This window comes from Corvus kubaryi, unplaced genomic scaffold (assembly GCF_017639235.1).
Source record: "Corvus kubaryi isolate FWS band 111438036 unplaced genomic scaffold, C.kubaryi_AGA036_p1.0 37334, whole genome shotgun sequence".
Lineage (NCBI taxonomy): Eukaryota > Metazoa > Chordata > Aves > Passeriformes > Corvidae > Corvus > Corvus kubaryi.
This window is the reverse complement of record NW_024581108.1, coordinates 17,386,497-17,400,103: the sequence shown is the minus strand read 5'-3', so window position 1 is coordinate 17,400,103 and position 13,607 is coordinate 17,386,497. Positions and strand designations below refer to the sequence as shown.

Here is a 13,607-nt window from a genome sequence, read left to right as displayed (position 1 = left end):
ACAAAACTTGGAGTTTCTGTAACAGAGAAATAAAAACAGCTCCTTGCAAACTTCTTTGAAAAAGACACTCACGCCTAACATACTTACGCAGCTCCTTGTCTTGCAAATGAAGATTCAGATTGAGGACAAAAAAATCACATTAGATCAAGAATCAGCTGAAAGCAGATTAATTTGTTTACCTTCTCAGAGGGCATTCTGCCCAGCACATTGCTTGGCACGCCTGAGAAATTAAACCCACAACAGCAGATAGGAACAGAGCCAAGGGGCCCACTCGAAATATAGATGTAAATCACAGAAAGCTCACCTAGGGTCCTTTCTCCTCCAGTCAGTGTAACACTAGTAGTTATTTCCCTACTGTAGCCAAATAAACATGTCCCTCAGGGAAAACATCCAAAACACTGTGGAGATATTGCAGAAACGTCTTGTTTTGCCAATGTCAAAACTGAGGAATTGAGGAACTACACAAAAGCTTTGAGAAGAATCAGTGTTGCCCTCCTTGAAACCCTCTTCTTCCCCCAAACCCAATCTCAGTGAGGATGAAAACTGAACATTCAGGTCAGTCTCACAGCACTTTTTCTGTCCCTGATCTATTTTCCCACATTTTGTGTCCTTAAAATGGACAACCACGTCTTGTTGCACAATGGGATGGGCGTTATAAAGTCTTCCTCACATCAGTTTCCATTTGCTTGGGCTTTTTCTTGCAGCAGAGTATCAGTAACTGGTCATAACATGAAGCTGAATTAGAACAGTTCTAACCTGCTTTGGAATGATGGGGGGGATGGGGGGACTGGTTCACATAGATACAGTGAATTTATGCAAGTGCATTATAAAATAGGATGTTTGGTACAGGTTTGAAACAGTGATTATAAAAACCTCAACTGTTATCTTCACTGTAGTATTTCTCATCCCACCACCCATACCCATGAAGCCTCATCTCCAGAAAAACTTTCAGTGCCCACCAAGACAAAAACCCCTGTTTACAGTTTTTCCAGCTCTAGTTCCTTTTATTTTCAGGCACTGATAGACACCACTCTTTGCCATCCATCTTAGAATGAGAGGGAAATAAACTCACTGTTCCACATCACTGAAAGAATATTATGTCAACAGAGTTTTTAAAAGACTCGTGCTTCATGCATTAAAAAAAATAGTAAGTCTGTAATGCAGATTTTTATTGCATGCGTATGTTACAGCTAAACCCCATTTAGCCACAGGTGATGTTTTCTCTGGCAAGACAATTAAATGTAAAAGAACAATCTCAAAATAATTTCAAGTGAAATGGAATTCCTTTCTCAACCCTGAAAAACAACTATCAGCATTACAAAGTTGTTGCAGGCTGTGGTAAGGGATTGAACACCAAAATTTAATGATCTTCACTGAGCTTCTTGTAACATACAGAGGCACTGGGGAAATATTTAGCTCAATGATTCAACCTCACTTTGGATCCTCAGTTCCAAAGCAAAACATTCTGTTTCTTGCTGCACAAGTCACTCATTTCTTGCAAAAGAAAAGCTTCATTTTTTTTTTTACTGAATTACCTAAATGATGTATTGAAATAACTTCAGAATTTTCATTTTGACCAAGTTAAAAGAAAATATCTTTCTCAATTAGAAAATTCCAGCACACCCCTTCATGCTTGGGCTATTTTCTGCTGATGCAATCAAGGCAAGCAATGTGCTAAGCAGTCAGGACACACATATCAGCTCTTCTCTAGCAGAAAGAAGTGGGACAAGAGTGAAAATCTTTCAAATCAAAGGAAGGGAAAAAGACTTTTAAAGCAAATTCCTCCTGCATTTATGCAAAACATTTCAAAGCTACTTCAGTGTTTTGTTAATAAACATATTTTTAGAGACAACATGCAGTATTACTTCAGCATAAGACACTTGGAATGAAATCTTTAGGTTTTTTATTTATTATAGACACTTTGCTAGCACAACAAAGACATGCAAACAACAAATTTTGCCTCTAAAATGACATTTTAATTAGTTAATTAAGGAGGTGTTTTTATGGCAGCTAAATGCTATTTCATGAAGAAGCAGATCAATTTCAAACAAGAAGGAGTTAGAAAAACAACACATCTTCTCCAGAACGCTACCTGTTTATCATTTTAAGCCAAAGTGTAAAGATTTTCTGTTTCTGTTACAAAGACTAGAAGCTGAATGCTTAAATGGGGTTGTTACAGCATGAACTTGTTAGGGACACGTGCTCAGCTGCACAGAAGCACAGCTCACACACACACACAAACAGCAGCAATGGGATACACGTTACCTGTCTGCTCTGTGTCCATGGCTGTGTGGAAAAAATTGTACAATAGTTATGAGAGAGAGAGAAGTAAAAGATGCATGTGATTTCTGAAAACAACGTTCATCTTCTGTTAGTGGTATTCCTCCAAGATCAGTTTTAGTGAGTATGAGCAGAATTAACCATTGCAGTGGTTTCAACCACACATTTCCTTATTCCATCAGGAGGATTCCTGCCAGTGCTGTGGCTATGACATAGCCATTGAAAGGGTATCTAACAGGGATTTATGGTTAATCACAAGTCAGACTAAGGACAATCTTGCAGTAAATTGCAGTGGCTTTACAATAACACAAGTTTTCCAAACAAGTTTCCTACTCCATCTCAAGAAAAAACTCATCACAGGGCTATAATGAAAGAATGGAAATCACAAATGATGTCCAAACAGGATAATAAATGAAGAAATTACCCCACTAATAAAAGGCAGAAAATCAGCAACAAGTAATTCCTGTGATGGCAATGGCAGGAAATGAGCTAAGGGCCATCTCTTAAGCCCCACACAATGTCAACAAAAAGGGTACTGTGCAATATCCATTTCTCTGGCACCACACTTGCAATTCCTTAATTCCATCATACAGAAGTTATTCTGAGACCAGTATGGGGTAATCTAGCATGGATCTGTTGTTACTGCTCGCATGGCTATTCAGGGTGTAATGCAAGTAGAAAATAGAAACAGGTTTCTAAAACAAGCTGTGCTTAAGTGTTCTTTTCCCTGGCAGAAAAAGTATAGAGAGGAACATGCATACTGTAAAATGAACCACTGAACTCAATAGGACAGGCTTAACCTTTATTCACGTATTCCTTTAAAAATTAGATTTAAAAAACATAAAAGTATGAAAGGGTACTTTTCAGAGTTTTATTATTAAAACATGCATTTGCTGTCTGAACTTTTAGAAAGCCATGGTACTGAAGCAGCAAGTTGAAACATGATGTTGACAAGTTATGCTAAGTTTTGACAATGGTTTCTGCTGCAAATATTCTGCCATGTTCTAGGACCCAGAACTCCTGTGAGATACTCCAGATACTGTGAAAACTGGTACAAGTTTGGTTGATTTCAACAGAGATTATTGAATACACCCAGGTCAGGCTTTAAAAACAAAGGTGGAGGAGTCTACTTGAATTGTTTTACCAGCAGGTAAAGCACTTATTTTCCTTCTGAGGCCACAGGAAAATATATATCCAGTGTCTTACATTTCACGTGCTATTAAAAAGCTTTTTCTTATGTAAGACCAGAAGACCAAAGTCTACTTCAAACAGAATTCAAGGATACCAGGTCTTCTAGCAAATCACCTCAATGGAGAAATGCTCCAGGGTTTTCCTGCCATTCAGATAAAGGGTGTACCTTATTCCATCAAATTCCAACCCTTTATTCTTCTTTGAAGTTTTGAGACTTTTTTTTTCTAACTAGTCCTCAAGTTAAATCTGTCATTCTCAGAAAACTTACTTCCTCTCAGGATGATCACACATTTCCCATCCTCAAATCATTTGAACACAGATTGGGGTTTTTTCAGCCAAGGCAGAGTTTAACAAATCCAAAATACTCTCCTCACACTTGAATCTAATAACCCACCTCCTGTGCACAAACCCTGCTTAGGAGCTCTCTAATTTCCCTGCTCTTTCTTTCTCACAAAACTTACCTTTCTGTATCACTATCCATTTCTGCCTGCCTGCTGGGATTCAGTATTCAAATCACCATTTTTCTGCTTTTCCCAGCTGTCTCTATTCTTTCCATCCTATTGCTAACACTAAATCCACCACTGCAGTATCAGATTTCTTTCCAGCAGTTTGATACACCGCATGACCAGCACCTGTCCAGCACTTGCTGCAGGACAGATGACAGCTTCACATTTGGGTCTCTCAGTGCTGCTCTTCTAGAGGTTCTTGTAGACTTGCAATTTCAATTATCAGCTATTTTCCTCATTAGAGCAGTAATGTTCTCTTGACAGCAATGCCCAAGAAAGCAGAGAAAACTCTAGAGTCACTACAAGTGAGAAGGGAGGGAATGAAGGCACAGAGCTGTGCACACCTAATTTAAGGTATGTTTATATCTTTGTGCAGACATAGCAAAGAAGATCAGCACATAGCACCTCAGTGAGAGCAACATCTAGGACTACAACTAAGTCACAATTACCTAATCATGGCTGGCTTTAATGTCACTGTGACTAAATTATTTGTCATATCACATGCCCTACACGTCATCCTTCTGGGAGAACGTTGTCTCTTCCCTAGGCAGCATTAACTACTTAATTTACTTTATCTTTTTTCTAGGTCTAAAAAGTACCTAATACTTTCTGGTGCTGCCAAGATGTAATCCACAAGGATTAAAATCAAATAAAATTGTAAACATCAAAGAAAGTAAAACACAATCAAAAATGTTCTAACCCATAGGCCATTTGTAAATAAAGTGTATAGACTATTTGCTTGCCAGCCCAGAGAGAATAGATCTTCCCTTACCTTCGGGCAGGAACAAAGGAAAAATGAGCAGGTGCATTTGGAGAGAAGTTCCTGGGACTGTCCAAGGGGCTGCTACCTGTTTAAGAAAACAAAAATTAACAGTTCAAAACCATTTCATTTGCATTTGCAACAAATGGAGTCAGTTTTCAGTGTTCTGAAAGACTTTCAACTGCAAGTCACAAATAATTGGAAATATGGGTCTTTGAGTCTTTGAGCTTTGAGCATTAGTTTGCTAAAGAAATGTTCTGACACAGATGTACCGGTAGTTTTCCTCCTTTTAAAATAATTTAAAGGGTGTGTTTCACTTCCTACTTTCAGGTAAGTAATGTACCACCCATAGACAATAGAGTCTTCTAATATTTTGCAATAATTTTTATCTACAAGCTTTTCCTAACACTTGTCAATGAAAAACCTGAGTTGGAAATGACACTGATGAGAGTTTCAGGAATAATAAACAGTAAGAAAACTTTTCTTCCTAATACATGCCAAGGTTGAATGTAAAATCCACTGAGAAAAAAAAAAGACACACCATGAGAACTGCCCATGATAATAAAAGGACTATGTATATGTAAGATGATTTGGCTAAAATTTATTCGTAGTCACACTAACTACCACTTTTCTGAAACAGTACTTTTACCATGAAAATGAAAGTACCAGGGAAACTATACAGAAAGGAAGAAAAAACACTTAATTTTCTCCTGGCACGAGTGTTTTTCCTCTGGGCTTTGTCACACGGTGTTTAAGCATGGTGAGTGGTTTATTGCAATGTATTTTATTCCAAAGTAAAAAGCAACCATCACACAGAAAGCCTTTCTGAAAGCCAGGATCATTTACAAACTAACTACAGAAATGTTTGGAAGTTATGGATGAATTCACAAGCTTCACATCAGTGAGTGTGCATTCTATTGGGCATGAAGTGGTTTGCTTTTTCTGATCATTAATATGGGCACAGAAGAGAAACTATACACAGCAAACATGTGTCAACAGCAATTTTTTTGTGCAAAGACAACAATATAGCACTAAAATAAGACCAGGAAAATGAAATAGATTCTAGAAAAGCAATACACTGCAAGGTACATCAGAAATGGTTTTAAATTTAGATCCCATATAAAATGGTTTTATTTTAAAAGCCATGTTGAAAACTCAAGTATGAGTCATATGCAAAGGACTTGTCTCTGTTTCAGAGGCTTGAGTTGCCCAGTTTGCCCCACAGGGCAGCAGTGATTTTGCAGTTACAGTCCCATCCAGCAACCTACTGAAGTTTATAATTAAGCTCCATTAATTTCAATCCAAGTTATCCACACACCTTTGCTGTTCCACTGAGCAGGAGCTCAGTTGAAGGCAACATTCCCTCACACTTCAGCCTTAGAAATAGGTCACAAAAGTCTGCAGCAGCATCTCTGCACAACTTCTGTGAGCAAGGTGTGCACACCTGGCACGTGTTGGGGCAGGGAGGGAGGAGGAGGAGAGGGGGAACAGGCTGATACCTCCTGGGGTATGAGGATGGCCACAGTGCAGCACAGGCCAGCAAACTCCATCTGGTCTGCAAGTCCACAAGGGGAAAAACAGCAGCTGGTTGAGATTAAACCAGCCCCAGGCTGATGTAACATGTGTCATGGGGTGATGAGAGAACTGGAGAGGTAAGTGAATTCCAGACCACTCCACAATCTGCTTCATCAAGAGCAAACTAAATTAAAAACAAAGAGTTTGAGCAACAGGTTTGTTTTCCTTTGGCTTGGTTTTCTTTCGCATTGTTAGCTAAGACTAACAATGAGTTCACAGTTTAATATAACACAATTCAAGTCTTCATCCATAACTGGATACTGTTTAACCCATTCCCAGTACATCCCAAGTACAGAGGGGAGAGAGTGATCAGAAACCAATAGCTAAATAATTTTCAGTGCTTTCATTTATTAAACTTGTACTCATTTTAATTCTCATGGTCACAACGAAAAATCTGAACCATTTTGCTACTTTTGAACCACAAGAAGATGGAGAGGTCTGACAGTCCCAGTCTAGGAGGCACTGCAAGCTTACAAGGATGATTGAAGAAGTCACCAAAGTGAAGAACTGAGCCATGCATGAACACACACATCCTGGTAGCAGCACATGCCTTGGGGTAAGGGTCACCAACCACTTGCTAGCAGAAAGCTGAAGGAGCATTTCAGGATGCAGTGGGAGTGAGGCCTTTCCATGGTCATGCAGATGATCTAACAGCACAAGGAAGGCTGCCAGCTTTGGTGAGAACCTTGGTCTTGGCCTTCTCATTTTTCAAGCTTTTCTGATAATGAACACTACTGTGTCAAGATGACAGTTTTGAACAAAAATCTCATTGCCCAGTGTTGTTATAAACAAGCAATAAACTGTCATTGCCTTTTTATATCTTCATCAATCTTTGAGCTTTCTGGGGTATGATCAAAATAGAATTTCAGAATAACTGAGTAAATTGGGTAATGACAGTTTTTAAATTTTGAAATTAAGTATGTGGGTGTTCAAACTCTTCTGAGCCTGCACTGTGTGGTACAGAGATACTACTAATTTTTGAGCAACTACTTTTTCAGATGTATACAGCATATTTCCTTTCAGACACTGGAATTTTAATTAGATCCCCTGTGATTTGCTTCTAGTTTTAGAATGAAAAGCAATTAGTTTTTCTACTCAATTCAAGTCTGGGTGAAGCTTTTAAAACAACAACAGGGAGACAGGGAATTACTACTTTCCCTAAAATTTCCCAGCACTGCTGCATCTGCTCAAGATGAAGGTATTTTAATAAGAGAAACCTGAGTGCAATGGTCTCATTCACCAAGGCTGATCGAAACCCTATTTATTCCGTAGCAAAGGTAGATTCCCCTGTTGCTCCAGGGTTATAGTTGGCTACTACTGAACCTGAAATGCCTCTGTCTCAAGGGAGGCTGTTACACAGAATGATTGTCCATTAGGTAAATCAACACAGCTACACCAATGCCAATAATTCAGGCAGGAACCTTTACATCTTCCGGACACAGGAAGATGAATGCAGCCAAAGCATTTGTAAATCCACTACCTTCAAAATATGAAACCAGACCTTACAGGCAATGGCAGTCTCAGTTATCCCCTACAAACATGAATGACACTCATCAGATAGGTTATGAGTCCAAAAACTCACAACAGAACTATGCTGTAAAACTGAAAACCATACTTCTGAGAGCCATTAAAAAATAACAAATAAATACAAAAGGCAAAGTTTTTGTGGTTTTCTATGCAGGACATTCAAATTATTTGCTGAATATTAAAGCAAGCAGCTAAAGGTCATATGCACACTACAGAATCAGATGCCTTCCAGCACACACATTTCAAAATGAGCAAAACATTTAAAGCACCCTGTGTACAGTGAGTCTCATAAACAATGAATGCCATGGTGCTCTCACACCACCCAAGGATCACAGGCATGACGTGCTGATGAACCTCAGCTTTGATAACCAGGGCAGGATCTAGGGTGGGATGTTACATACTCTGCACATTCTAAAAATAATAAATAAATAGACACCTCAGCAACAGCCATTTTTCTGCCAGAAGGTGGAACTGAACTTGCAGTGTAAGAGCAGAACCATTTAATTCAGTAGCACAGTGCTGCCTGTGAGCAGCTCCCTCTGTGTGCCATTACAGATAGGAGCAGGGCAAAGGTCCCAGCAGTGACAAGTGCTTCCACTGGAAGCCAGAGAGCAACCTGGATACCTTACAGCTGTGGAAAGTCAATTTTAAAATAGCCTGAGCTTCGATTTTCCAGCTGTAAGTACCTATCTCCTTACTACTAAATTATAATGTTACTTCTTTGATTTTAAGTTTTTCGATTTAAAATATAATCTGATGGCAACTTAGTTATCAACCTTATGGTGTAACCTCTTTGTAATTTTCAGATTTTAAAAAATGGATTCAAAGAAATACAAAAAAATGTAAGGAATACACATGTGTACCTCTTTACTTGCCCCTCTCATTTCTAAACAAAAAGAATTTAGAATATAAGCAAAATTTTCGAACTTGCATTCCTAAAACTGGCCACTACAAGTTTGGGAGACTAAACCAGCAGAGTGACTTCCCCACAAGCTGTAGCTCTTTATGCCAAGGTACCAGCTCATTCTGGAAAATGCTATTCCATGCAGTTGAAAACTGAACTAGCACACTTAAATGTTCTTCATTCAGAAGTGATTTCATGGCAGGGTTCAAACCGTTTGGATGTACTTCTTTCCCAAATGTTGAGAGCTCTTTAAGTAATACTTTTCTTCTAAATTTTCTAGGGTATGAAACTGCCTGGCATCTTGTTGGGATGCTCTTTTGAGATAGTAAGTCCCTCTGCCTGGATCAGTGTTCATGAGCAGGTAGGTTTGCCTGACAGAAAGACAACTGTCCTAGATCTCACCCACTGACTTTTACATCATGTACAGAAGAATAACTCCTGACTTTACTGCCATACAGGACTTTATTTTAGTGTGGTGTCTGAACAGAAACACTTTAGAAAGCCTCCCTGGTTTCTCTGCATGCTTGCTGTTCCTTTGATTTGCAGGAGAGGTTCAGAATGAGTATTAAGAAGACAAGATGAAAGTTCAAGACAAAAGAGGCTGGGGAGAGGCACCAGCATTTCTTAGTAACTTATCACTGCGTGTGCCTGAACAAACAGATTGATAGATACGCCTCAAATACTAAACAAATATCACAGCCTGTTCTCAAATTCGCTCCTCATATATGATATTTCTTAAGAAAATATTTGTGACTCTACTCTAAATTTCATCTACTTTTGTCTTTTGAATATTTTTTTTTTCCCCCAAGGAAGACTCCTAAATATAGTACTGGTAGAGAACTCAAATTACAATTAATTTATCCTCCTATGCGCTACTGGCTACTCTTGCTGGTAACAAAGGATGTCCTTTTAATTAATAATTTTAAATCCCATATGCAACATCGGGGAAAAAAAGGAAATATTTGACAATTACTGCTAAAAGTAAGGTGGCACACCACTCTTCCTTTTAGAAGATACTCACAAAATTCTAATAAATTATAAGCTTGTAAAGCCTGAAACAGCATCAAAACCACCAGACGAAACTTAATTTTTTTAAATAGACAGAAGAGAAAAGCAAATCAAAAGAAAATAAAATATACATGTTTCTATTAGGAATATTTCTGCATTTCTTTTCTGAGCAATGATCATGTCAATATCTTGTTGCAATCCCCAAGCAAGGACATTTCTTTTTCTCAGTTAAAGGCTTGTAGAGCTAATTTAGAATTTAGTGAAACCAACACATAAATTAATTCAAAGCAAAAAGCACAATGTAACTAAGTGGAGAATCTCTACCAAGAAAAATGCATTGTTGAAACTAAATTTTACAAGGTTATCACTACCATAACCACACACAACAGCAACAAGGGAGTTTGAAGTGAAAGGGGATGGTCCTATACACATTTTTGGCCCTCCATTTTATTCCAGATTCTGAAGTAGAAAATTGTTTTAATATACCACCTATAAGATTTTGTTAACATTTTAATATGAAAATCATGGGTCATTTTAGAATAACAATGTACTTAAAGCATCTTCCTAGCTTTCCATCATTGGGCTTTTTATAGCATCCTAAGAAAGTGGAAGATTTTTACAAAAACTTAAGAGTGAATGAGGCTTTTATGGGCATCCCTGTACAATAACTTTGGGCCTTTTTCCTTTCAACAGGCTGGATGTCACCTCTTGAGATGCAAAGCTCTGCAAATAGAAGCAGATGGCTCCTTCTAGCTGAGCTACTATCAGTTTGCTGTTCTTTCTCAGCATTGCCTTAGTTTCAGTCTCCAGAAAGCATTTACAGAACATACTGCCATGTAGGAGGAAGACAGTCTGATTATAATGAAAACAACATTCCTTGTCTTACACACAGCAGAGATGTGTTTCCAGAGAGGCTCCACTGTGGATGATGTGCCACAAGTGTTCCAGCTGTTTCATGCTACTGACTGGTGCGTACCAGGGACGTACCTGGAGCCCAAACATCTTCTCTAGCATTTTGAAAAAGCAAAAAAGCAAAAACAAAGTCGTCACACATCACCTATCTCCCTCAGCAACAAAAACAAGGGAACATGCTGTTCAGGCAAGCTGTTGACTTTGCATGTGTGACCCTTTCTGAAGAATTATTCCTTCTTTTTATATTGGAAGAACATCTCCACACACTTCACTTCAATGACTAACAAGCCCCTGCCTGTGAGCTCTGAAACGAGCATTTCCCTGTTGCTGCCATGGTAAAATTGGCAGCAATGTAAAAAAGAAATAAAACTCCCAAACACTTCATGTTGCTGTGAGTAGCAGACAGAGACCATAAGATGGCACACTGCACAGCTGCCGGGCTGCCGGAGGCACGTGGAAACAGGCAGGATGTTCCTCCTCATGAGAACGCAGTTAAATCACTGGCACAAATTAACCATGCTCAGAGACTCAAAACAAGAGATTTACTTAGATGTATTTATCTAATTTTATTTGGCTTCGTTTTCTGTCTCAGGCTCTTTTGCAGGACGTAAGAGGATTGAATCCCCCAGGAAGAGATGGATACGGAAGCAAACTAGAAAGTGCAGAACACAAAACATTTTTCTTGAAACTATAAGGACCCTCTTACAAGCTAGAGAAGGTGAAAAACTACAGTCAGAATAATTTCCAAAGGGCATATTTTGATGCTATCGCTATGTTTAAACTCACTACAATGACTACTGACATTTATGTTAATGATTCCCAGGGAGAGCAGTCCTAGGGAGTTACCTGCGTGTCCATGAAGAGGGGAATGCGGCCGCGGGAGAGTTGGAGATGTGCTGGATGTTACAATCAAACTCTTCCTGTTGCTTGTCCGACAGCTGAAAGCAAGAAAGATAAACCATTAGGCATGGTCAGATGGACAACTGCGCCTCGAGGCAGGTCCTGCAGAATCTCTTTCAGGTAAGGAAAAGGAATCTCTCAGTATTTAGGGTGGTATTTTCTCACACTCTCGATCTCAGTAGTGACCCTGCAAAGAAGGAAATGTACAGGGACAAAAGGTACTTGGTCAGCAGCAAGTGTTTCAACATTCTGGAAGCATTTGCTGCACAGGCTGCTGGAAATAGCTGGTAACTCATTCCTGATTCACAGATTATGTGCAACTCATGCTTTACAACTCACACAAAAAGCAAAAACCAATGTAAAATACCCCAGAGTGCTTTGGATACTCTTACCAATATCCAACCTAGCAAATAAATCCGTTACAATTATTGGCTTGGTTGTAAGAGAACCAGAGCATATTCCTTAGGGCAGAGTTAAAATTACAGAGCAAAGTGTTAGCACAACCCAGCAGATGAGTGGGATTACTAATCAAACTTAAAACCTGAAATCCAAAAATCTTTGTAAACACATGTGGCAATACCAATGGAAAACTCTGCAAAGCAAGTTTCAGACATACCTCCACCACATCAACTCCCCTCATTGCCATGACTTCGTTCCAGCAAGGTAAGTGACACTTCTTACGGGACAGTTCAGGTTTATTTTTTCCCTAGTGGGAGTTTCAGAACCGAGCCAAATGAAGAGAAGGATGTGGTCCTCCATTTGCTTCCCAGCTTGTGACTGCTGGTAGCAAACATTTAGCTCTAAAGATGACAAAAGGAATCGCAATGGGTAAGGGAAACATTTTTAAATCATGGGAGCTGTGAAGAAGAGCAACTAGATAATTAAATCCCTTTGTGATTGCCCCTTCTCCTGTTGTTTAAACAGAATAAATGAAGTTCCCAGCAAAGTCTTACAACTGACCACGTATTACAGCTACATACATCTATTCATTGTACCTCCAGCTTGCTTCCTACATGGCATAAACATTCCTGCTTACTTCAGCAGTTCTCAAAACAGGTAACTAGAATCCCACTGGTGTTGATAGGGGTGGGAGAATAGCCAGGAGCAGGGAAAGTTGAGCAAAGGCTGAACAAGGAGCTCGCTGGCCCCACTCCAGGGGTGCCCTGTGAAGCTCCACACTGGGTTCCCCAGGCACAAGCAAAGCATCTTTGCTTGCAGACCCCAACTGCTGACGTCTGCCAGGTCCTCCGTGCACTGACTGATCTGCTGGAGCTGCCCAACAATAAACACGCTCGGGCTGCCAAGAACTACAGTTTAATGCAAAAGTATTTCGCTGCCACAGGATACAGTGCATCTGACTATTATTATTTGTAAGCTTATTTTATTGCTGTTCTATAGGAAACTGGAGAACTTGATGCAGAAAAAAATACAACTGAACTGCCAACTATAATAAACAGTAATAAAGTTGAAGCACCATTAACTGCTATTCAGGCTCTTTAGTGTACTTAAAGCATTCCTCAAAATTATCCAACTGATTCCATACAATCTCCATTTACATTCATGTATTATTCAACAACAGTCCATCCAAAAACTGATTGCCATTGTGCACATCTCATGGAAAAACTAACAGCCTGATTTTAAGAAGCTTAAAAATCTCAGTTCATGGATATTTTTAACATGTTTTCACTTACACTATTCCAGTAAATGCTGAAAAAACCCAGAATACTCAATTCCAAGATTAATACCAGATAATCATTGTTTATATTAGCACAAAATCTTTCTTGCAACATGAAATTCCTGAGTATTCTAGTGTAATATATGTTACTATGTAAGAAATAAAAAACAATCCTGGGTTTTACTATCAAATACAATGTAAGAATTTAAGATTTTGCTCAATAAAAACCACTAGTACAGTGAGAAAACAGAGCTCCATTCTCTACAGTTGTATCTCTTTGCTAAAGAGAGTTCCTAAAGCACACTTTACCACAGCAATGTCTGGAGCTGGCTATGGAAACTTGGTATATTTAAACCACAGCATAACAGG

At 39.0% G+C, this 13,607-nt stretch overlaps 1 protein-coding gene across 8 annotated transcripts in view; it reads right to left on the bottom strand.

The window, feature by feature from the left end:
• The window catches only part of MAST2 (microtubule associated serine/threonine kinase 2), a 190,399-nt gene that overhangs the window by 54,859 nt on the left and 121,933 nt on the right, over positions 1 to 13,607 (bottom strand). For 7 of the 8 annotated variants that reach the window (XM_042030595.1, XM_042030587.1, XM_042030588.1 and 4 more), the window contains 3 exons: positions 11,510 to 11,601; positions 4,750 to 4,825; positions 2,266 to 2,286 (listed from right to left, as the gene is read on the bottom strand). In XM_042030595.1, coding sequence (XP_041886529.1) covers positions 2,266 to 2,286; positions 4,750 to 4,825; positions 11,510 to 11,601 — 189 coding nt within the window. The remainder of the gene's footprint in view (positions 1 to 2,265; positions 2,287 to 4,749; positions 4,826 to 11,509; positions 11,602 to 13,607) is intronic. The other variant, XM_042030589.1, reaches the window with a different exon arrangement.